The sequence below is a fragment of the Sorghum bicolor genome, chromosome 7 (assembly GCF_000003195.3).
Source record: "Sorghum bicolor cultivar BTx623 chromosome 7, Sorghum_bicolor_NCBIv3, whole genome shotgun sequence".
Taxonomy (NCBI): domain Eukaryota; kingdom Viridiplantae; phylum Streptophyta; class Magnoliopsida; order Poales; family Poaceae; genus Sorghum; species Sorghum bicolor.
Genome location: NC_012876.2, coordinates 1,367,376 through 1,391,477, shown reverse-complemented (window position 1 = coordinate 1,391,477; position 24,102 = coordinate 1,367,376). Strand labels below are relative to the sequence as shown.

General features: G+C 41.8%; 3 protein-coding genes across 3 annotated transcripts; 2 read left to right on the top strand and 1 right to left on the bottom strand.

The window, feature by feature from the left end:
- On the top strand, window positions 6,019-6,787 carry LOC110437394. The gene has a single exon (XM_021465859.1). It carries the CDS (start codon window positions 6,039-6,041, stop codon window positions 6,504-6,506), a length of 468 nt encoding a protein of 155 aa, XP_021321534.1. The 5' UTR covers window positions 6,019-6,038; the 3' UTR covers window positions 6,507-6,787.
- On the bottom strand, window positions 8,723-11,580 carry LOC8068558. Its single transcript, XM_002443712.2, has 2 exons — window positions 9,699-11,580; window positions 8,723-9,515 (listed from the first exon to the last, which is right to left on the bottom strand). Exons 1-2 carry the CDS (start codon window positions 11,499-11,501, stop codon window positions 8,763-8,765), a joined length of 2,556 nt encoding a protein of 851 aa, XP_002443757.1. The 5' UTR covers window positions 11,502-11,580; the 3' UTR covers window positions 8,723-8,762.
- On the top strand, window positions 21,429-22,179 carry LOC8066090 (protein AUXIN-REGULATED GENE INVOLVED IN ORGAN SIZE). Its single transcript, XM_002444869.2, has one exon. It carries the CDS (start codon window positions 21,610-21,612, stop codon window positions 22,003-22,005), a length of 396 nt encoding a protein of 131 aa, XP_002444914.2. The 5' UTR covers window positions 21,429-21,609; the 3' UTR covers window positions 22,006-22,179.

The following is a 24,102-nucleotide window of genomic DNA, read 5'->3' as shown; positions in this document are numbered from 1 at the left end:
CCTGCATTTCTTGAAATCTGCCCTGCCTGCATGACAACTTTTTGCGACCTATAAGCTTTGAAGTTTCTTGGTTATTCTTTTTAATGGATTCTTGCCGGCTACAGAATCATTGCTTTGATGTGATCGGCAGGTTTCTTGAATCCTGCCGTTCTCCTGTTCTTGGGCGGTTTCTTGGAAGAGTCGGGCTGTGTTTCTTCAAATCAACCCTGCTTCTGCTTGTCAGCTTTTTGTGAGCCATAAGCTTTGGGGTTTCTTGGTTATCGTGTTTAATTGGATTCTTGCCGGGGTTATCGTATTGTTTTCTTGAATTCTTGCAGGGTTATCGTCCTATTTTCTTGCCCTGCTTGTTTTTACGAGTGGAGCATTGGAAGTACGCATTATTTTGCTAGAATTCATGCCGGTAAATCTATGTCCATTTTGTTGGTTTCAGACGGAGTTCCCCTGCTGCCGGACAAGCCAAGGTGGCGACTAACAAGAAACAGAGGAAGGATCGCGCTGATGGTACTCTGCTAAAGGAAGAGTGGTAAGTAGATAAACACCACAGGCTTCAATTTGCTGATGTGATTGAATTCAACTAACCTGAACTAAACTGGTAGAGCGGTGACTACTAAGACCTGGTTAACACCAAAGATGGTAAAAAAAATGGTACCTATAATGTTGAATAATGTTGCTCTTTTAGGAAGACTAAAGTGTGTGTCCATTGTCTGTTTTGCTTAAATTTGCGTTAAAAGAAGTATTGCTATGAACATATATAAAGAATAATGGTTGTTTTATTTAACTGTTAACAACCGATGGTTCAGTTGCTAACGAAATGCTACCTCTTGTAACGAAATCGCTGTTGTAACTTGCTGAACATGGTATGCAATGCATCCTGGAAAATAAAGAAATGATAACTCTTCTCTAATTAGTTTTCCAATTAGAATATGAGTATGCAATTGATTAAAAAAAGTTAAGATTTTGCAAATTTCTGCAACAACTTTAGTCTACGTAATATGTATGCATGTACAGACTATAATGAGGCTCGATAGCTGTCAACACCATTTTCTTTAGTGTCATATATTGGATGGTTGTCCCAGAGAATAAGCATGGGTGGTATGGAAACTTTACTTGTCGACATTTCTTTTTCACTTCAATGCATACATTGTGATTAGGTGCGGGCTCAGCCAGAGTGCCCAGTCCAGGCATGTCAAAAATGAGATTCGGGCAAGGATTCGTGCAATGATTCCTGGTCCGGGAAAACTAAGTGAAAATAGCCTCATGCTACAAGCAGCGTCAAGGATCAAGGAGCTTGAAATAGAGATTGATTCAACATCCAATTATCTTGAAACACTCCAAAAGTTACAGAGCAGTGGGGAAAGTGCAAATAACAAGTTGAAAGATCAGACTAGTATGGATGCAGTTGTACCAGCAGTACAGGAAACAAAAGATGGGCTTGAAGCGTTAAGAGCTGTTCTTCCCCAACCAACAAAGGCTAAGGGGAAAAGACTTCTTGAGTTCGCATGGCAATACTTGACTGAGCTTAACCAGGAAAAGAATCAGCTGGACGATCAGGTTGTGAGCATCAAGGCCGTACGGAAGCCCAAGACCCCACCTGACGGTGGGAAGTAAAATGTGTGGATATGTCAGTTTTGATAGCGTATACTTTACCATAAATTTTGTACCTGGTAAAGAGACATTAGAATTAGAATTACGATGATACATGAGCATGGAGGACTGCATGTTAACTTCTTCAGAATAAAACTCGGACTGTATATCACATTGGGTCAGAGAAATCAATAAGCACATGAAACTGGTTGAGCTATAGTGATCTCACTGATTCTGGTAAGCAAACTGGTCAAAGGAATATGGTATTCTGTTCCTCGGACAGTTTCCCATGGTTTACAAGCAGTGATTGGATAGATAGAGATTTTTTTTTTGAGGAAACTAGATAGAGAAATTTGGAAAGTTGTGTATCCGTGTAGATCCAGACACAAGTATGAAGTATATATGATATGAATGAAAGAACTGTTGTGCGTGCTTGCACAGAGGTGCCTCCGAAATCAGAGGAGGCTGATCTACTGCAGAGTCGAGGGAGAAGGGAAGACGCAGAGATTGGAGGAGCACGAAAAATCAGGACGGAAAGGAGATTGGAGCTGAACTCACCGGCTCACCCGGACCCGGGAGAAAGCCGGCTGCGGTGAATCCGACAGGCGGCAGGCTTGACGCCAGCGACTCACGGCCACAGAGATGGAGTCTGCCTGCAGTTGATCGAGGGGCTGCCTGGAGAAGAGGGCAGTGACTATACTTGAGTAAGGAAGAGACTATGAACTGAGCAAGGTGTTGCCGCCGCCGACGGTGCCACTCATCCACGAACGCGAGAGAGAGAGAGAGGGAGGGAGGCGTCGCAGCGCGTGTCAGGCGGCTGGGAGCCGGGGGTGGGGTGGTCGTGGACGGGTGGCCGCCGGCGGTGCGAGGGGGAAAAGTTAGTTGGCAGTTGGGCTAGCTGGCCCAAGGAAGTCAGCTCACGCAAGTGGCAACGTAACATATGCAATCCAGCTTTGTAAATTAAGTTTTTTCTAGTTTTTTCTACCCCTTTAACTTTTCAAAACAATTATTTCTATATTTGAGTGAAATTTGACTGTGCTTTTGGTGATGCAGCAGCGTCACGCTCAGAGAAGACAAATCAAACTAAGTTAAAGTTAAAATTTTTATCTTCAGAAGGTAAATCAAGTTAGAAATATTTAAAAAAACATATAGAAAATTATGAAAGTAAATTTTCAAAAATTTGTCCAAATGCTTTTACATGAAAAATATTACAATTAAAAAATCCTAAAATCTGGTTTTATCTCAAAAAATTTGTTTTACCTTTGAAATTATGAAAGTAGTTTTAAATGTTTTCTAACGTCATGCTCTATCTTGTGGTGCCTACCTTGAAATTGTTTGAATCTTGATGGACTTATTTGGTACTCAATCCATTCCAAATTATAAGACGTTTGATTTTTTGACACCAACTTTGACCACTCATTTTATTCAAAAAATTGTGCAAAATATCACTTCTTTTATCGTGGCTTGGTATATTAATCAAAGTTCTTCACGAATTACTTAAATTTGACTATATTTGCACAATTTTTTTTGAATAAGACAAGTGGTCAAACTTGGGATCAAAAAGTTAAACGCCTTATAATTTGGGATAGAGGGAGTACTTGCTTGTGTGTAGAAGCTCTCGTTATCTTTTGTAATTAGTCGCTATTGATTATTCTGAGTTTCTGACTACAGCCTTGTTTAGTTTATCTTAAAAATAAAAAAAATTCAAGATTTTCTGAAATTTGTGGCACATGCATGGAGTATTTAATATAGTCAAAAGCCAAAACTAATTACACAATTTGTCTATAAATTACGAGATGAATGTTTTGAGTATAGTTAGTCTATAATTAGATAATAATTTTTAAGCAAAAAACGAAAGTGCTATAGTACCTAAAACTAAAAAAAATTGAGAACTAAACAAGGCTTATGTAGAAGCCGCAGCTGAGCATCGCAGACTGTAGTGGGCGTTGGTCCCTTGTTGTGGATAATTTCCAAAGACACTCTCTACATATAGTTTCTATACCTATTAATTTTTATACATACTATATATAAAAACCATGGTACCAATGAATAGTTTCTACAGAATATTTTTTTATCCAATCATATCACCTCATGTTTTGAATCTCGTGTAGACATGGTTCTAACTTAGATTCGGTTTTCTATAATTTTTGCTCTCTCTCTAACAACTACCTTACCACATCAGCAAAATGCTCAGGTGACATTACAATTAATATTTATAAAAACTATGATGGTTTTTGTATTGGAAGTGATCTCCAACGTTGCTGCATGCACACTTTAACGACCAAGTTACTTTAAAGACAACACAAGCATCATGTAACTACATCATACTTAATACTATTTAGTATGAACATAAGTGACACTTAATCATGTTCACGTCACTTGATTCTTTTTGTTCAAACATTATAAAATCATGTGCTATCATGTACATTTTGTGTTGTTCTACGGTCCACAATTCATTGTATTAGAACTTAATTAAAATTTAACGGTCTATGAAACATAAAGAAATATATTAAATTAAGGGCTTTATTTACACGAGATATAAGGCGCAAGGATATAAGGTTTACCGAATGAGGTTTGCCGAGCTAGCAGGTTTGGTAGTGAGAAATGTTATAGATATTTTAGTAAATCAATAGAAAAAATGCTAACCACCACAAAGGGAGACGTTTGAGGAAAAATCACTTGCAACCGATTTTTTTCCGTGAATGTGTCCTTGCAACATGTATTTTATTAAGTAGAAGTGGAGTTTAAACGGTTGCAACCATCCCAGTTACCACGCAGGTAGTGACCCAAATTAAAGAGCCTTGCAACCGATTTTCATTTTTGATGCTCATACTGACCTTGTTTAGCTCCACCCAAAAACCAAAAACTTTTCAAAAATTTTCATCACATCGAATTTTGCGGCACATGTATAGAGAATTAAATATAGATAAAAATAATTAATTATATAATTTACTTGTAATTTGCGAGACGAATCTTTTGAGCCTAGTTAGTCTATGATTAGACAATAATATCAAATACAAACGAAACTGTTATATCGGATAAGGAACTAAACGAGGCCTCAAAAGGATATGGGGACGACACAATGGAAGAGGTTATCAAGCGGCTGGAGGACAAGGTGAGACGACCACCGCAGATAGAAATGGCTTCATCATCAGGATTGGTTCAATCAGATGTTCAACTTTTGGCTCCCAGCGTTGCGATTTTGGATCTGAGTGATGTATCTATGAGCAGTGTTTCTGTTAGTTTGAATGGTTGAGTTTAGACACAATCTTATGCCTTTTTCTGGTAGGGCGGGCGCACTAAAATGTCGAACTATCATCATATTGTTTTCTGCACAATAAAAGTAGGGAAATTCTTTATTCTAAAAAACTTTGCAATCCTGCAGTACCAATAGGGAACAAGCAAAAGCAAATCCACAAAGAATGGACAACATTGTTGAGTCAATATTTTAATTTAGTTACAAAAATCTTATTGGTATTGCATAACTCATGCCTAAGCCTAGCCAGTCAAACCCGAATCCACACATATAGGGAAAATGTCTAGGACGGCTTCTTAAACCTCTAGAAGACAGTTGCATTCCCTCTTTCAAATTGCATCCATGACAATAATTTCGAATCCAGACATATAAGGAAAAATGTCGGGGGGTGGGGGTTCTTAAACCTCCAGACAGCTGCAGTCCCTCCTCAAATTGCATCCATGATAATAATTTCTAGTGGGGCAGGGAGGGGGGAGCTCCATGGTTCCGGCGATGGTAGGAGGGCTACAGCTCCGCGCACCTAACCGCTGGATTCATCCCTAGATACTAGCCGCAACATGGCACACATATGGCTCACCATCCACCTACTTACTGAGTCGAGTCAATTTCTAGTTAATTTAGTTTCAAAAAAAATCCAAATAGTTTTTTTAATAAAGCCCTGAGGCAAGCTTTATTGATCGAAGATAGTTACAACGTCTGATAATAGTTGAACAATAAAACTAGGGAGATCATCGTCCCAGATATAATTTATTCTGGAAATCATAGCCTGCCTAGCTAGCTAGCGCATGCGCCACATTATTTGCCTCCCTACTTAAGTGCTCAATGGAAATCTCTTAGAATCCATTCCAGACGATACTACACTCATTATAAATTGCAGCAGCTGAGTTCGCAGTAAATCCTCCATTCTCCATAGTTTTCCAAGCTCATCTTCCATCGCTGATTCGGAATCCAATTAAGTGATTCAGAAGTAATATATTCATTATGGGCCTTATAATTTAATTGAAATAGGTTGGACTAAACCCAATTAATATCTATCTCATCTTCCATCGGTGATTCGGAATCTGACTATCCGACCGAGTTCGGCTCGCATACGGCATTGCAGTTAGTTTCGCCTGCCTCTGTCTGTCTATAAAAGGCCACCAAAGGCCCGGGTTCTCGATCGTCCAACACAACCCATCCACCACATCCATCTCGATCCATGGCGTTCGAGGAGCTGCTGCAGCTGCTGTCCAAGAGCGAGGCGGTGGACGCGAAGCAGGACGAGGTGATGCGCCTGTTCATGCTGGCCACCGCCGAGACCGTCGCGTCCGGGGACCTCACGCCGGGGGACCCGGAGTGGAAGGCCATCGCGGCGCGCGCGGAGGCGCTCGGCCTCCAGCTGCTCGCCAAGGCGGCCGGATCCGTGGAGAGGTTCACGCGGATGGCGGCCGAGTACGCCGCGAGCCCCGGCGGGGAGGCGGTCGCCGAGGCGTATCGGAGGTTGGCCGCCAGCGCGGTGGCGCTCGCCGCGCGCGCCGAGGAGTACGTCGCCTTCATGCGCGACGTCGCCGTGCTCGCCGACTCCGACTCGGAATCGGACTCGGACTCGGATTCAGCTGGGCGGCCCGCCGCGAGGAGGTCCAGGAGGCCCAACGCCAGGTACTTTGGGCCGGAGTGGACCAACTGATGGATCCAGCCCAGCAGCATGTGTTACCATGTACTTATGTGATGGGCCGTATGGAGCTAGTGAACCTGAATCTGTAGCCTGCTACTGTTTCACACAGTTTCTTGCAACTTTTTTTCTCTCGGTTGTTCAACCATGTAGGAGGAGGTTTTTCCTTCTACGTACCTGTTCATTGTTCAAAGAAGAAATTGAAATTGTTGGTGGACAAGATATTCTTTGTATTCTTGATGCAAAAGCAACTTTGCACGTTTTTGTTGTTGTATATAATATACAATGATTGATGATTTCTGTTTGACAAGAGTCAAACATTGGTGGTATGATAATGATACGGTAAGAACGTCCATCGTTGCGCCGTCTTCCTGAGGCCTTGTTTAGTTCACCCCCAAAACCAAAAAGTTTTCAAGATTTTCCGTCACATCGAATCTTGCGGCACATGCATGAAATATTAAATATAGACAAAAACAAAAACTAATTACATAGTTTAGTTGTAAATCGTGAGACGAATATTTTGATCCTAGTTAGTTCATAATTGGATAATATTTGTCACAAACAAACGAAAGTGCTACAGTAGCGAAATCCAAAAAGTTTTCGCGTCTAAACAAGGTCTAAATACAAAAACCAACTCACACACTCTGCACAGGCTCTGCTTTGCTTCCTCTCCCCCATGCTTGCCGCAAGCTCCGCTCCCCTTCCTCCGCGATGCTAGGCTCCACCGATGGAGTCATGCCTCTCACACCCCCATCTCATTGACAGCGCTAGCGCTGATGTCTTTCTCATCACCTCCTCCTACGGCTAGAGATAGCGAGGGTGTCGCAACCGCACCAAACTTCGCACCGACCTCGAGGTTCCTCATGCCCTGGTAGCGGAAGAAGCTCACGGTGGGCCAACCAACCAAGTCTGTGGTGCTCTTCGCTCCTCCGGCTCCTCAACCCGATCTATCCATCGAGGGGTTATCATGTTGCTTAGTGCACCTAACATGGTGATCATTGCCCACAAGAGTTTCGTGCCTGACACATTGTAAGTGTATGTTTCAAGTATTTTAGAGGTATGTTGCAAGTGTTTTATGTGGATATTGCAAAAGTGGATTGGAATGTTGCATATGTTGCAAGTGTTTTAGAGGCATGTTGTAAGCATTTGTTCAAAAAATATTTCATCTGCTTTTTAGATGTATGTATGCAAGCATTTTTTATTTGAATATCGCATATGTTTGACACATGTTGCAAGAGCATTTTTTTTATTTAGTTGGAGACAACCTAAGCACGTCTGTTGACGGTTAGTCCAACACAAGCCCGAGCTAGCACTCGGGCGAGGAATGAATGGCCTGTGTCACAAGCAACCTACTGGGTGTCATGACCCAAATATGACATGTTGAATTTCATACTCATCATGAGCATTATATGCATTTGAAATTCAATTTCAAAACCAAACTGTAAAGAAACTGAATAATTCTGCACACTCTTTGGTTTTGTCGAAACTAAACGGAATACCAAACTGTGAAGCAATGGCGGCCCAACCTCATCCTCCAAATCCTCGTGGTATTCCTCGAAGGCGGCCTCCTGTAATTAATAGTCCTTGTGTATGCCTCAAATGCATCTTTTGTTTTGTTTTAAATTTCTTTGCCATTGCCTTTTTAATTGTGTTGATAAACTGCATGCATGAGTTTGAATTAAATAATGAGCAGTTAGTCTGTTCGCTATTCCGAAAAATTATAGGTAAAAGTACTATTCACTGATTTATCGTAAAAGAAAAACATTATTGACTGACAGAAAATGTACGGTTTATAAACACTTTTACCATATTTAAACTAGTTGCCATTTATGGAGTACTACAACGGTGTGTCTGGCCAGAAGAAAAATGACATGGCTAGAAGGATATATACACAATAAACTAACTATTTAGGAATACTTTATTGGTGTACTGAGACAATGGAAATATTTTCGTACTTCCTCCGATCCAAATTTATACGCCGTTTTGACTTCCTTAGATACATAATTTCTACGGTATATATAAGATATAATGTATATTTAGGTGCATTGCAAAAGCTACTTGCATGTACCTACCAAAGCCAAAATAGCTTATAATTTGAAACCAAGGAAGAAAGTAGTAGCTTGGGTCAACTATTGGTTGATATGGGAAAACCTAGAATTGTAATTTAATCTGACACATGCCAATGCTTATTAATTAGATATATATATATATATATAAATGTACATGTACTCCACTGTAATTAATTTGGTTTTCATGAATGAAAGTGGCCCATCATGTAGTGGAGGTGACAGCAACGATCTTCCAGACACCAATACTGAACTTTATGGCTGGATGCTTTGGATGTTTTGCGATGGCTTTTTCCACCAAGGGGCAAGAATCACCTTCATGTAGGCCTTTGAGCACCACTTGCTTCAGCCCCGCAAGGCACTCAATTCCAGGAGCAGAAGCTCTGGCGGCAACTTTGGCATCCATGGACCAGATGATCTTCTCAAGCTGAGGGCTTGCATTTTCTTCGAAGGTGAGCTTGGTGGTGGCGGCACTCTCGAGCAGGAGGAACTTGAGAGCAATGAACCCATCAGCCCTGAAGGCGAGCTCCTCTTCCATGAATGACCCGTGATGGAGCCTGAGGCATAGCAAGCGAGTGAGCTTGCTAAGGGTTTCCAGTTTCCCAGTCGTCAGATGAGTATTGCACAATGTTATCTTGGAAAGCATTTTGAGGCCTTCGTCGACCCAGCTAGGCAATCCAGATTTATCCATGCCAGCGATTCTTAGGCTCTCAAGGTTCTTCAGATGCAAGAATGTGCCATCGCCGTCTTTCTTGTCAAGAGAAACGTCGTCGGCACAGGGTGTACTGATCCAAATTGACAGGGAGTGCAGGCGTCCTCCCATCTTGGAAATGGCTTGGCGTAGATCGTTGATGTCTTCTTGCATTCCGGGGAGACGTACACCAAGCTTCCTTAGCTTCTTCAAATTCTCGAGTTCGCTGAGCTCGCTGCCATGGGAAATTTGGACACAGGAGAGTACCTGTTCGACATTTAATTAGTCAAGGTTTTGGTGGTTTTGGTTCTTCTTCTAGAGCTACCTTACATATGTGGGGAAACCTTAGTGGCTTGTGTTGCATTTTTCTCTTCGCTACATGCATGTAACACTATGGAGTACAATCATATACTACTTGTGCAAGCAATAGAAAGAGCTATATATATATACCTCCATGTCGGTCATCTCACTGATGTTGGTCGGCATCCTTGTGGAAAATGTTGTGCTCCAATTACAGCTGGAACGATTGATGTCACCGGCGAGAAGATGCCTCAGCTTGCGTAGATTATTTATCCTGTGCTTTGTGCAGGAGGGATGGATCTTGGTCTGCCGAATATCCAGCGTCTCCAGCAGCTGGAGCGCCTTGATTTGATGGGGCAGATCCAGAACGTCGGCCGTGTTCCGGAGGCTCAGATATTTGAGGGTCTGCAGCTTGCAGATGCTCTTGAGGTGGCGCTTCTTCAGGCCTTTGCAGCCTCCGAGATCCATGACATTCACTCGGTAGGTTTCAGGGAGTGATCTGAAATGTTTCAGCTGCTTGTCGATGGATTTCTCTAGCTTCTTACTGCTCGCCGCCGAAACGGACGACTTCCCGTCCTGCCCCTGCCCCTGCTGCTGCTGCTGCTTTCTTGGAAGAAGGGAAACCCCACAGATGTTCAGAGATATGGCTGATGAGCCGCCTGACGATGCTCCTCGTAGTTCTTCTGCTTTCTCCTTGTCCAGCTTCTTCTCCTGCTTGGCGACCATCTGACGGATCCGGAACTGGTTGTCAAGGTGGGGTGGCAATCGGCTTCCCTCGAAGTTCTCGCTCTTGGAGATCCCATCGACGAAGTCCTTCACCTCGTCTCTCATCTTGCAGCTCTTGACCTTGTTGCCGGCAGCGCCATACTGGACGGGGTAAACGAAGCCTCGGAAGAGAAGCTCAGTGAAGCACATCTCAGCTGCTTCTTCGTACGATTGCTTCTCTTCCTTGACGACCAGGCGCTCGGCCGCCCATCGCCGGACCAAGCTTGTCCGGCTGATGCTCTTCTCCTCGTGGAAGGCGGTCAGGTACTGCAGGCAGCTCTTGTAATCCCTGGACAGCTTGCTGTAGCAGAGGAGCATCACTTGCTTGGGAAGATCAAGATCTGCGCCTGTACTGACGCCGATGGAGCCGCCGGAGCTGGCGGCAGCGACGACGAGGTTCTTCACTTCTTCCTTGCTCACGCGGCCTTGACCTTGAGGAGACACATGAAGAGCACTGAGGAGCATCTCCATGGCCATGCAGATGGTAGCATTATCTCCTTCTCCTCCATGGCGTAGAGCAACAGCAGCTTGTTGTAGGTCCTTGATGAGTGTGTCGTCAGACCTTAGGTCCCCGGGAAGAAATGTGGTGATGATGGCGAGGTTCTTCTCTGCTCCGCCTCCGGCAGCTGATGATGCTAAAGCCTGCAGGAAAGCATCCATGCCAAGTGACGCTAAAGCCTGCCGGAAAGCAGCCCTGTCCTCGTCGGCGGCACCCTTGGCACCACCGTGGAGGAGGACTGCGGCGGGCTTGCTGTTCCCCTTCTTTGCCTCGGGGACGGTGACGCCGTAGCGCTGCCGCCTCTCGCCGACGTCGCGCACCCGGACCTTGAGGTCGCGCAGGCGGTTGGCGAGGCGGCGGCGCGGCCACCAGGTCCTGACGAGGCCGGGGGCGTGGCGCACGTATCCCCAGAAGCCCTTGTGGGACGGGGTGATGCGCATGTAGAGCTCGATACAGTCCTGCGCGATGTAGGCGATGTCGCGGACCTGCTTCATCCACGCGCGCTGCTGGTCGTCGTGGTCGTCGCCGGACTTGGTGAGGTGGAGGAGGAAGCCGTTCATGCTGTCCATCTCGTCCCTGATGAATTGGATGTCGCCCTCGACGCCGCTCAGCAGCTCCGCCTCGTCCTTGATCGCCGCCGATAGGACGCCCAGCAATGAGTCCACGGCACCGTGGGTCAGGTCAGCCATCGTATATCCGATCCCTAGCTAGCTGATGGAAACGATCGACCAGTCAGCTGATGGATCGATCGGATCGGATCGGAGGAGATAGTACTGCATGCGCATGCACAAATTTAAGCCATGTAACATATATACATAGATATATATATATAGTGTGGAAAGAGAAGGGCAGGAGAAATGGAGAATCCAGTGCGCGCCATACCTGAGAACAAGCAAAAGCAAACGTAAGCCGGAGGCGACATCCTCGAATATTTTTCCTTTCTTTTCCTACAGTAGTTGTTAAGGACCTAGCTAGCCCGTTCCAGTTTTCCATAGATTCCAATCTAAAACATTATTCTTTTCCTCAGAACCACTTTTGTATGTTCTTTGTTTATCCATTTCTTTTGGACGAGGTTTGTCACGACCACCGCCGGAATCCGGCTCTTTGCCGAGTGTCTAATGGTTTGCCGAGTGTTTTTTTCGAGTGCTAAAGAAAAAACGCTCGGCAAAAAGAAACACTCGGCAAAGAGGGTACTTTGCCGAGTGTCAAAAAAACACTCGGCAAAGAAGGTCTTTGCCGAGTGTTTTTTTTTTACACTAGGCAAAGTACCCTCTTTGCTGAGTGTTTTTTTTGACACTCGGCAAAGACCTTCTTTGCCGAGTGCAAAAAAAGAAACACTCGGCAAAGAAAATTTCAAATCAAAATTTGAAGCCCTAAACAAATTCAAATCAAAAAGTTTTGAACTACAAAGTTGTATAACTTCTCAAGATCTGTAATCTTTATTTGGGCCATTTCTTCATTTGGTAAAGTGAAAATAAATTTGTTCACAAATTTTATCTCTCTCTCTTATAGTTCCTAGAACTACAAGAGAGATATATAAGATTTGTAAAAAATATTAGAATTACCGTGTCAGATGAGCAAATGATCAAACAACCAAAATAAACTTTATAGATTTTGACAAGTTATGAAATTTTATAGTTGACAATTTTTTCAATTGAGTTTACCTTATCAATTTAGAACTGCGTCTTTATTTGAAAATTTTAAATTTTGATTTTCTGAAATTACCTCGGATGAAAAAACTGACTAAATAAACTTTGTAGGTCTTGAAAAGTTATGAAACTTTGTAGTGGATAACTTTTTGATTTGAAATCATATTGTCATGCAAAAACTACGTTTAAATTTCTCAAATTTGAAATTCAAATTTTGTAAACGACCTCGGATGGAGAAACTTTCTAAATGAAAATTATAGATCTCAAAAAGTTATGAAACTTTGTAGTTGACAACTTTTTGATTTGAAATCGTTTAGAGGCTCAAATAATCAATTTACATATGATTTAGTATCATATATGAGGAACCAAAACGTAATGTAATCACAACCTACGGTGTAGTGCAGTGGTGAAGGAGGAAGCTCCTTAAGATCAAGGTCGCGGGTTCGAATCCTGCTTGCGCCCTGTTTGTGGATTTTGTAGAAAAAAAGCTGAGAAAAACGTGGAGGGCACCTCTAGCGGGTGCTAGCTGATGGCCAGCCCTTCCCAAAAAAAAATTCTATTTTTTTTGGCTTTTTCATTTTTTTTTGCCGAGTGTATTTGGGCCTTTGCTGAGTGTTTTTAACACTCGGCAAAGCGTCTGTCTCCCGTAGTGGACTGATGTTGTTGGAGCATATATCCTTCGAATTAGTATACCAGAGTGTTGGGATAACCACACAACATACTTGCTAGTGACAGTGGAAACGTTTAATTTCACCACAAATACAAAATCAATCCAAATTATTACCTATTCACACAAGGAAACATATACATCACTATATATATGGAGAAAATAGCAGGCAGTCACAACGGTTCCCAATCAGTTATATCCAAATTAGAAGCAGTCACAACTGGTTCTAGTCAGTTGTGTTTACATCAACCTCAGTCGCAACAGCACCAACAGCAAGCAGAACTAATTACAGCTAACCACAACCAAAACTAGTTGTAGCCAAACTCGGAGCAATAACAAGACACTAGATTTGACATGGTAAATCCTCAAATTTGGTGTAAAAACCACATGACCAAGCCAGCCAAATCTTCTTCTATATGATTTTGGGATCACAACAAGTTTATCTCTATACAACACTAGAGCAACAAACATCAAGATTCACATATTTTGGATAACAACAATAAGATTTGGGGCTGCTACTTAGGGAGTGGAAAGACCTCACCGAATGATGGTGGAACTCAAGATAGAGGCACCAAAGATATGAATATGAAGCTTTATAATCTTGGGAACGAATAATTCTTCTTGATATATTGCAAGATCTCCTCACTAATCTCACTCTTCTCTCTCTCTCTTTCTTTTTCTTTGGTTTTCTTCCCCCTCTCACGCACAAGGAGCAAAGGGCTGTGCTAAAGTTGTTGCTCTCTCTGCTCCTAGGTGTTTGGTTTGAGGTGTTAAAGTTTAACATGTATTGTAGCATTTTTGTTTTATTTGACAATTAGTGTCCAATCATAGATTAATTAGGCTTAAAAGATTTGTCTCGCAAATTACTTTCTAGTTTGTGTTTTTAGTTTCATAAATAATCTATATTTAGTACTCCATGTATGTGTCCAAACATTCCATCTGATGGAGGTTAAAATTTACCGCTACCAATCAAACGGGGTCGGCCCTTTTCTTCTCTTGTAAGCAAGAGGCAAAACACTAGATGCACACAAGTTTGGTCCACTTCCTATGTTGCACCTATAACATGTGGGCATGCCCTCAAAAGGCAATTACTCTCCTAATGCTCAATCATAAGGAGAATTTCCTAACACAAAGATGCCACTTTAAATTTAACCATTCATAATGTGTTTGGTTTGGAGATCAAAGTGATCCGGAAGCAAATTAAACGGTGCAGCGTGGAAAAGAATCAGGTCGTCCGGTGCTTTCTAGAGGAATAAACTAGTTCAAGATATTTTTGCCTTTTGTTCGAGATGCAAACCAAACGCTTTGATTAGGGTTAATGTTTGGATCGGATGATTGTGGATGGCTTCATGACACAAACCAAACACATTATAGTACTGGTCTTCATTTTGATTGTGATATCTATCTATCTATCTATCTATCTATCTATCTATCTATCTATCTATCTATCTATCTATCTATCTAAAAGACCAAATAATGGTATGTATATATCATGGATCATCATCAACGTGGATTTAGAATGATGGTCAGCATAGATGATAATGTTATGTAACTGTCAGTACTAGGAACAATAGAAAAAAAAATTCTTTGTATATATGACACTTTCAATTAACTATGCTTATATATTAAATAATAATCGACAACAGTGCATTTCCATAAGTCATTTTATTCATCTTTTATGTGTTAACGCCAAATTCAGATCCATATCACACATACACCAGCAAGTGCTAGCACATCCTAGGTTCCAATCAACCTTTCACACACAGCAAACAACTCTAGAATCGACAAAATTGGTATAGAAATCGATTAGACCGATCTAAGAGCATCTCCAAGAGACTTTATATATTCTTCCTAAATGCTAGGAATAGTAATTTTGGGGAAAAACTATTCTCCAACAGCTTCTCTAAATGGTCATCCAAATATAGCCATTGTCTATTTCGGGTTTTTTGCTAGCCAAATATAGAAGACGAGAATGACTCTCTAGAGTGCGCATGAGATTTAGCAAAACTGTTAGAAAGTAAAAAAAATATAGAAAGTGATTTTTATGCAAATGGCTCTCCAAATGATGATTTAGAGAGTTAGATTTAAAATGGCTCTTGGAGATGCTCTAAAACCCGTTCTTGAACATCTCCAAGGAGGACCCGTATGTCTGAGGTTGTTCTAGGGTCAACAAGACCATCTAGGACGCCGAAATCTTGCAGAGAGAGATGCAACAAAAAGCAGGAGATTGAAAAAAGGGCAAAAAAAGGCTTACTAGAAACAATTCCAAATCATGATCTCCGTGTTTCCAACGACAAAACATGTGCTCCAACATGTTTGTTTTCATATTATCCATCATAGGCCCGACGACAGAGCCTTGCGGGGACTCGGACTCAGCCTGCAGCGAGGCGGTCCAGGAGGCCCAACGTCAGATATACTTCGGCCCGGAGTGGAGCAACTGATGGATTCAGCCCATCACCATGCTTGAATCAAAAGCCCAAGCCCAACACGCAGCAACTGCTGTCTCAGAATGGAATCCTTTCGCGAGCTATCACAATTCACACCTGGAGTACCTGCACTGTCTCAGACAGCTCGTAGCATACTACTATCACAAGCTCTAAATTAATGGGACCACCATTTCTTTTCTATATTACCTCAATTTGCCTTCTCTTCCCAAGAGGATCTCTATGTTGGGATAATAACTGAATCAAAAATTATTGCTTTCTTTTAGGAAAACAATGATACTCTTAAGCATATAGTATTAAGTAGCAAATCTCCTCTACAATCTCTAGACAACGCGTGTATGGAGCATTTTTTAAGTGGTCAGGAATCCCGATCCATATCTCCCTCTGTCCTCAAACTTGTGCTATAGTTTGATTTTTAACGATCTTCTGTTGGCTGGTTTTATGGTGGCTCTTTATTTTCTAATAACAATAGAAAAATCCGGTCTCTGGTCTCTAGCTAGAAATTCATGGTTGCTTTATTTTAAATCATTAAAAAAAATATAAAAGTAGTTTTAGTTTTCTTCTAAACATGCCATTGTCTGTTGGTGCTATAATTAGAGTTATTCGGTCTGTACTTGTTTTAAATAAATATTGAGTGCAGCTACCTATGAGCAATAAATAAGCTAGAGAAACAAAAATAAACAATTCTATATATACGTATACTCATAAATAAGTAGAGAACATTTTTTTTGGAAAAATTACTAGTTTCATAATTTTTATATTTTTAAATAAAGTATTTATGAATTTCTAATAGTAAATCAGATTTTTATTCGTTTATAAAATAGAAACCCACTTTTAAGACCAGCACGATGACGAAATTATCGGGGTATACGATAACTATATGGCGCTTGTTATCGGCCGGTTTCATCATAGTTTAAAGTTCAAAATCAGACTATCGCTAAAAATTGATTTTATCGTATCCCACGTGCACTTTTTTTTTTAAAAAAAAAGGGAAGTGTCACGTGCACATTCAGCTGCATATCGTTCCAAAATTCTGATACGCATTACATCTGAAAAGATTCTGATACGCATTCATCATCATTATATCAGAAAAGAAAAAGAGAATCCGATACACCACACAGTGTATCTTGGGCCTGCGCGCCAGAAATTGTACTTACTTTTGTTAATTATTAATTAAAAGGAGGTCATCACACGTACCACAATGTCTATCGTGTTCCTTTTCCTTGTGGAAGAGGGTTAATTTATATTGCGACCGTCCAACGATCCAAGGAAAAAGCTAGCGACAGTGAAGGAACTGTGGCGCGGTAAACAGATGGAGGATTAGACATGCATTTAACCACACCACTGTGCACCGATTGACAATTATTAGCGCCTGCTTAATTAGCTAGGTAGCTAGCCACACAGGTGTACTGCTGATATCATCATCTCTCCTCTCCTCCCGTGCTGAAATCACAAAGGCCTTGTTTAGTTAAATTTTTTTTAAAAAATAAGAATAATACCACTTTCGTTTGTATTTAACAAATATTATCAAAATATGTACTAATTAGATTTAAAAGGTTCGTCTCGTTAATTCCGATCAAACTGTGCAACTAGTTTTTATTTTTGTCTATATTAAATACTCCATGCATGCGTCTAAAGATTTTATGTGACGGGAAATCTCAAAAAATTTGCAAAATTTACTAGAAACTAAACAAGGCCTTATCAGCAGCAGCTACTATTTTATGCAAGCGTGTGGCAGTGGGGAGGTGGACGTGGAAGGACGTGGTGCACTCGACGGGAGATTATTTTATGGCCTACAAATCATCCCTTTTTGCTTGTCGCACGGAGCAGAGCAGGTGCAGGTACATGCACGCTGCACGAAATCAAAAGGAGGGAGGTGGCCAGGTGAGGTGAACCTGCGAGCAGATAGATCGATGACTGCGCGCCGACCTGGAAAAAGTGGGGTCATCCCTGCTGGCCTGGTGCTCTCGCCGGCCCATCTCAAGGAGTGCAAGATCACACTGCTCTCTCGGTCCCAAAATAGGACAATATGTTTGGTGAATTGGTCTAAAACTGGTCAAGTTTCGTTACGCTAGTCTCAGTGGGTGTTTCACCAGGATGTCATACACATTTATTAAAGCGCTATGTCAGCAAAACTACACCTTTTGCATGAAACGAAGAGGAGAGAGAAGAAAGTAGTTTTACCATAGTGAAACTCCGCTGGCGTTGTTTCCCACGCGGTGAAACAGAATGAAATCTCCACTAAGGACTAAATCGTTTCACCATCTTGCATGTGATCCAATCATTTTACAGTAATTAAATGCTTTGTCCAGCCTAGGAAACATCAAGGTGAAACTCATGCATTGTGGAGGTTGTTTCATTGTTAGTTTCATTAGTGCTCTGTCAACAGATTTGTTTTGGAAACAGTGCATTAAAATAGACCATTGAGATTGGCCTTAGAGCTCGGTAACCTGTTGGACAACCTTTTGATGGCCATACCTGATATATATACCCGAACTTTTGTCGATCCTTTTGTTTCGTTCTTTTCCTTTTTTTTTTTGCGAATTATCTTTTTCTTGTTTATATGCACTAGTACTTTACTGCCTCTTGTTTAGTATGCGAAAAGAAAAATTTTAAACATTACATCGGATATATCAACATACATTTGAAGTATTAAACATAGATTAATTAAAAAATAATTTGTATAGCTCACATGAAAACTGTAAGATTAAATTTAATAAATCTATTATTAGCACATATGAATTAGTTTACTGTAGTAATTATAGCTAATTATAGACTAATTAGTCTTCAAAGATTTGTCTTGCCTTTACAACTAAACTATACAATAGTTTTTTCCTATCTACATTTAAATATGGCCTTGGTTTTTGTGTCCTCTACCGGCGGCGCCATGCAGTAGTAGTCCACTTGTAATAGTTGTCTCTAGATAATCGATCAGATATGCTCACACTCACATGCATGCCCAAGTTGCATGTATTTTTATGGGCTGGAAGAATCAAGAATGCGATCACGATTTGCTGCATTGCATCTGACGACGATGTCGTACTTTGACAGCTAGTGTACTACTCTTCCTAAAACAAAATATCATTTGCGTTTCTTAAAAACCAACTTTGATTAAATATATATTAAAATATATTAATATTTATGATATATAATTATTATCGTTGGAAAGATTTTTAAATCTAATTTTTAATAATTTTATTTAAAGATATAAATATTATATATATATTTTATAAATCAAGTTAAACTTAGAGCACGAAAATACAAAATAATAGTTAATTTAACACAAAGAGAGTATATTATTTGTATACTCTCTTCATCCACAAATAGCCTCATTGCCGGATTAAGAAGTGTCAGTGGCTGCTCGATCGATCTTTGCAAAACGCCAAGCTGGCTACCGAGATTCTCGCTCCTGATATGATATATATGCATATATACAACACAGTCGTACGGAGTACAATGCTTGGATCGTCGCTTAATTTGTACACTACTAGTAATTATCTATAATTCCTGCGGCCATTGTTAACAACGTACTCCTGTATATAAAATACCAACTTGAACTTGTCTCCTATTTTCTTGGAGTGATGATGGATTGCTTGAGTGTTGCTCGCAGTTTAGTTGCGTAGTATATATAGCGCCCACTTCCTCAATTTGCCACTTCTTTATAGTTGGCTTTATTAGGATCGGATTAAAGTATGAGGCATGCATATTCTATTGCTTCAGGCATCTGTTGATAACTTCTAGTTACTTGGAGCATATTGTTAGGCCAGTCTCAATACATATTTTATGAGAGTGTCATGCACATTAAATAGGGTGCCACATAAGCAAAATTGCTGACTTGGCAGAGTCATTAAATGAAGGAGTTTCATCAGATGAGAGAGGAGTTTCATCCCCATGAAACTCATCTGGCTCGGTTACCTAGTTTATAGTCTTGGTAACTGTACCATGAAACTATGCATTGAGACTGGCCTTATATAGCACCTATGAGTTAAATGACTATCAATTTATTTGTTTGACTGATAAGCCATGTCTGAAATGACTATTCGTTGATTTATTATGAGAGAAAATTACTGTTGAATGACTGACAGATAATCTTAAGTGAACAAGTTGGTACATATTTGATATATAAGTTCAAGCAAAGTGAACGGCACTTGCAGTTGCGTAATCGAGAAATTGAGGCCCTCTTTGGTAGGGCTCAGTTCAGGCTTATGGCTCCTGTACCTAAACAATGGCTCTTGCAAAGTGCCAGAGGAGCTAGAGTCGTTTTAGTATGGAGGAGCTGGAGCCGAAAGAAATAGTTTCTCATGGCACCTCATAAATCTAATAAAAATTATTATAAAACTACCACTAAAACCGTTTCCGCCAAATATTTTCTAAGGCCTTGTTTAGTTTTAAATTTTTTTTGGTTTTTGATACTGTAGCACTTTCGTTTTTATTGATAATTATTGTCCAATCATAGACTAACTAGGCTCAAAAAATTCATCTCATAATTTACAGATAAACAGTGCAATTAGTTTTTGTTTTCTTCTATATTTAATGCTTCATGCATGTGCCTCATGATTCGCATGGAGCATTAAATATAGACAAAAAAACTAATTACACAGTAAATCGCGAGACGAATCTTTTAGACCTAGTTAATCCATGGTTGGACAATAATTGCCAAATACAAACGAAAATGCTACAATACCTAAAAAATTTCACCCACCCAATAAATACAAATAAAAGTATTATAATAACCAAAATAAAAAAATTTCATCGAAACCAAAAGGCGGTGGCAGCAGGCAGGCCATGGGATTACAGTAGTAGATTGGGACGGCAAAACCGGGGGCCGGGCCAGCTGCTGGTTTTGGTTTTGGTTTTGCCTCGACAGGGACGAGACGACCCCGCCGGAGGCGAGCACGGGACAGAGACGGTGAGACCGCATGCACCGTCTCGGCCTGCTCTTGGCCGCCGGCCGTTCGATCTGCATCCAACCACCATAGAATGTAGTGTAGCGAGCGAGCAAGCCCCCAGCGCTTCGCATCGGCATCACACGCACACGTTGGTTGCTTCCATTGCTATGCTACAGCAGCACAGCAAGCCCATCATCTGATCATCGAGTTATATATATATATATATATATATATATATATATATATATAATCAATGCATCGTTCTCAACTTTTCATATGAATCCAGTTTTCATCGTTCTCAAACTCAAATCACTCGCAGTCCAATCCCCAAGAGTTTTCGCTTTATTTACCTGCAATATGATCCAACCTCGCGTGCAGCGTGCTCACGGTTCACTCGTGATTTACCCGAAGGTGTAGTCTGTGTCTGTGTGTGGGCGTGATTACTCCCTCCGTTTCAAATTACAAGTCATTCCATGAATCTTGGAAAGTCAAAATATTTTCAAGTTTGACCAAAAATATAGAGAGAAATATAAATATTTATTTTTTTTCTGTAAATTTGGTTAAACTTGAAAAACTTTAACTCTTTAAGATTTTTAAAATAACTTATAATTTTGGGACGGAGGGAGTAATAATCTAGGCCTCTAGGGAGTTAACCATGCATCCTCGTTTGCTTAATCATACTAGTACTCATGCATCGCTGCTGTCTGTGTTGCATCCAACAAGTTGCATGGCCCAATTTCCATGCATGCATTCCACTGCAGACGACTCCACCGTGTCGTGTCATCGTCACTGACTCACTGATACTCTATGGACACGCGACACGGTGTCCATGTGTCCGCTCCAAGTGGGCTGCACTGCCTGCCGCATGCATCCCACCTGGCCACTGCCGTGCGGGCCCCACTTCCCCCCCACCTCCCTCCTTCCTCCCCTCCGAGGCTCCGACTCATCCCACCCCCATCCTATAAAAATGTCCCCGAAAGCCCACCAGACCACCGGCCACCGATCCCCCTCCGTCCCGTCCCCGCATACCCATCCAGCCCCGCCGCCGGCGAATCCAACCCCCACTCCACCAGAAGAGAAGCAGGGATCGCGCCTCCGCCTCCGACGACCTGGCCGCCACGCGCGCCTTCGACAGAGATCACAGACAGATGCGTCTGCAACACCACCACGACCACCACCGCCAGGACCACGGCAGCATGGCGGGCCACGGCGGCAGCCGCAAGCCGTCGCGATTCGCCGCCGCGGGGTTCCCGGCGAGGCCCGGCGCGGGCGGCTCCGGTGGCTGCGGCGGGACCACCTCCACGACCACGACGACCTACCTGGGCGCGGAGGCGGCGGCGCTGCTAGCGTGCGTGACGGCCACGCTGCTGGTGCTGCCGCTGCTGCTGCCGCCGCTTCCCCCGCCGCCGCCACTGTTCCTCCTCGTCCCCGTCGCCATCTTCGCCGTCCTCCTGCTCCTCGTCCTCGTCCCCTCCGACGCCCGCGCCGCCGTCACCGTCTCCACGCCCGCCTCCCCCTCCTCATCCTCTTCCTCTTACTTGTAGTAGCTAGCTAGTACTAGTATCTGATTGATTGATTAGAGTGAGTAGTGGTAGATTTTGGCGTGGAAATGTGAATAAAAATCCGACGCAGAGTCTTCTTCTTATTGAGAGATGAACTAGTAGTACATACATGGAGACGATTTTGATTTGCTTCACCTCGACGGGGATTTTGGATCAGTTTCTTTCATGCCTTCATTTTTTTTCTTGCATTTTCATTCTCATCCTCTCTGCAATCTCACTCCAAGTTGCGAGAAATTGGTTGCGATTCTGGCATTCTGCATCCACCAATTTCCTGTATGGAGTGTAATACATGCATCGATTCAGAATTGGCTTGGATCAGCAACTTCGTTCTTTTTTTTTTGTTGGATACATGTCAATCAGCAACTTCACTTGGTGGAGAGAGATGTTGATGTCTCCTCCTATCCTGAGTCCTGACCTGCTTGAATCGGATTCACTGCACACCGACGATAGCCAGTTGGACGGACCTGATCATGTGATGAGTGATGTTGGGATGGCGATTGGGATATGCAATTCAGAGATTCAGGCCTTGTTTAGATCAAAAACTTTTTAGATTTTGACACGGTAGCACTATTTGACAAACATTATCCAATCATAAAGTAACTAGGCTAAAAGATTCGTCTCGTGATTTACAGATAAACTGTACAATTAATTATCTTTTTTATATATATTTAATGTTCTATACATGTGCAGCAAAAATCGATGTGACGAAGAATCTTGTAAAATTTTGGGTTTTAGGTGTCCGCAATCCCAACTACCGAGGGTAGGGTGTCTGGGTTCACGGTACCTGCCGTCGTGTTCCTCCTGGACCTTCTAGTCCCAAGTACCACTCATCAATGTACAGTACGTACTCCGGACGCTACACGGATTTCCTCATTGTTGTTGCTGCACTTGCGTGCAAGAAAAATGCAACTAGACGGCCTTGTTTAGGCCTTGTTTAGTTCACCCAAAATTAAAAAATTTTCAAGATTTCTTGTCCCAAAATTTTCCGTCACATCGAATCTTGCGGCACATACATGAAGTATTAAATACAATCAAAAACAAAAACTAATTACACAGTTTGTCTGTAAATCAACTAATTATATAGTTTGTCTGTAAATCGTGAGATGAATCTTTTGAGCCTAATTAGTCCATAATTGAACAATATTTGCCACAAACAAACGAAAATGCTACACTGCTCCGAACCAAAATTTTTTGCAAACTAAACAAGGTCTTATTTCATCCTAAAATCTATATTTTTAAAAAAATTTATCATATTAAATTTTATAATTAAACAATAATTATCAAATACAAATAAAAATGTCAAAATCTAAAAACTGCCACAATCGTCGAAATGGTGGCTTGTTCATCCAACACGCAGTCGTCGCCTGCCAGATGAGCATTGAGCAATCATTATGGGCCCTTTTCCTTTTCCTGTCCATTCCAAAAGGAAAAGTTCACGGGCCTGATTGCTGGACTTCCGGCCCAGAACCGGCCACAGCTGACACACAGCGGTTTCCTCAAAGATTCGAGGCCTACTACGTCAGCACAACATGTGTATAGGCTGCCTTTAAACAAAAACCTAACGGGCCTGAAATATTTACTGTACACTCCCAAATCGGCGATGTTTAGCATTCTTGTCATTTTCACCCTTTCAGTTTCAGTGCCATGCGAATTCCGCATAGATAGTCCTCTGAGTGGACGAGATGGGGCTATTATTTATATATATATATATATAACTTAAATGAAGGCATGTTTGTTCTAATAAAAATTGAAATGTAGGAAATATACAAAATTAGAAAAAAAAGACGTCACGTATGTTTGTAATAAAAAGCAGCCCGGTGTGCATGCGAGCGAATATAGCCCAGCATGCATGCATGCACACGCATGAGTAGGCCCAGTGCATTCATGGACGCGTGAAAGCGTGCGGCGGTTGGGTGGTGCCATGGCGGTTTTCTCATATACTACTCCATCACCCATTGTCGTGTGCTTTTCTTTTTTCTTTTCTTTTTTTTTTAATTTCACCGTACTGTGCCTAGTAGAATCTCCGACAGTTAATCCAATCTTGATTTAGAATGAAGGAAGTACATATGAGCGGAGTAA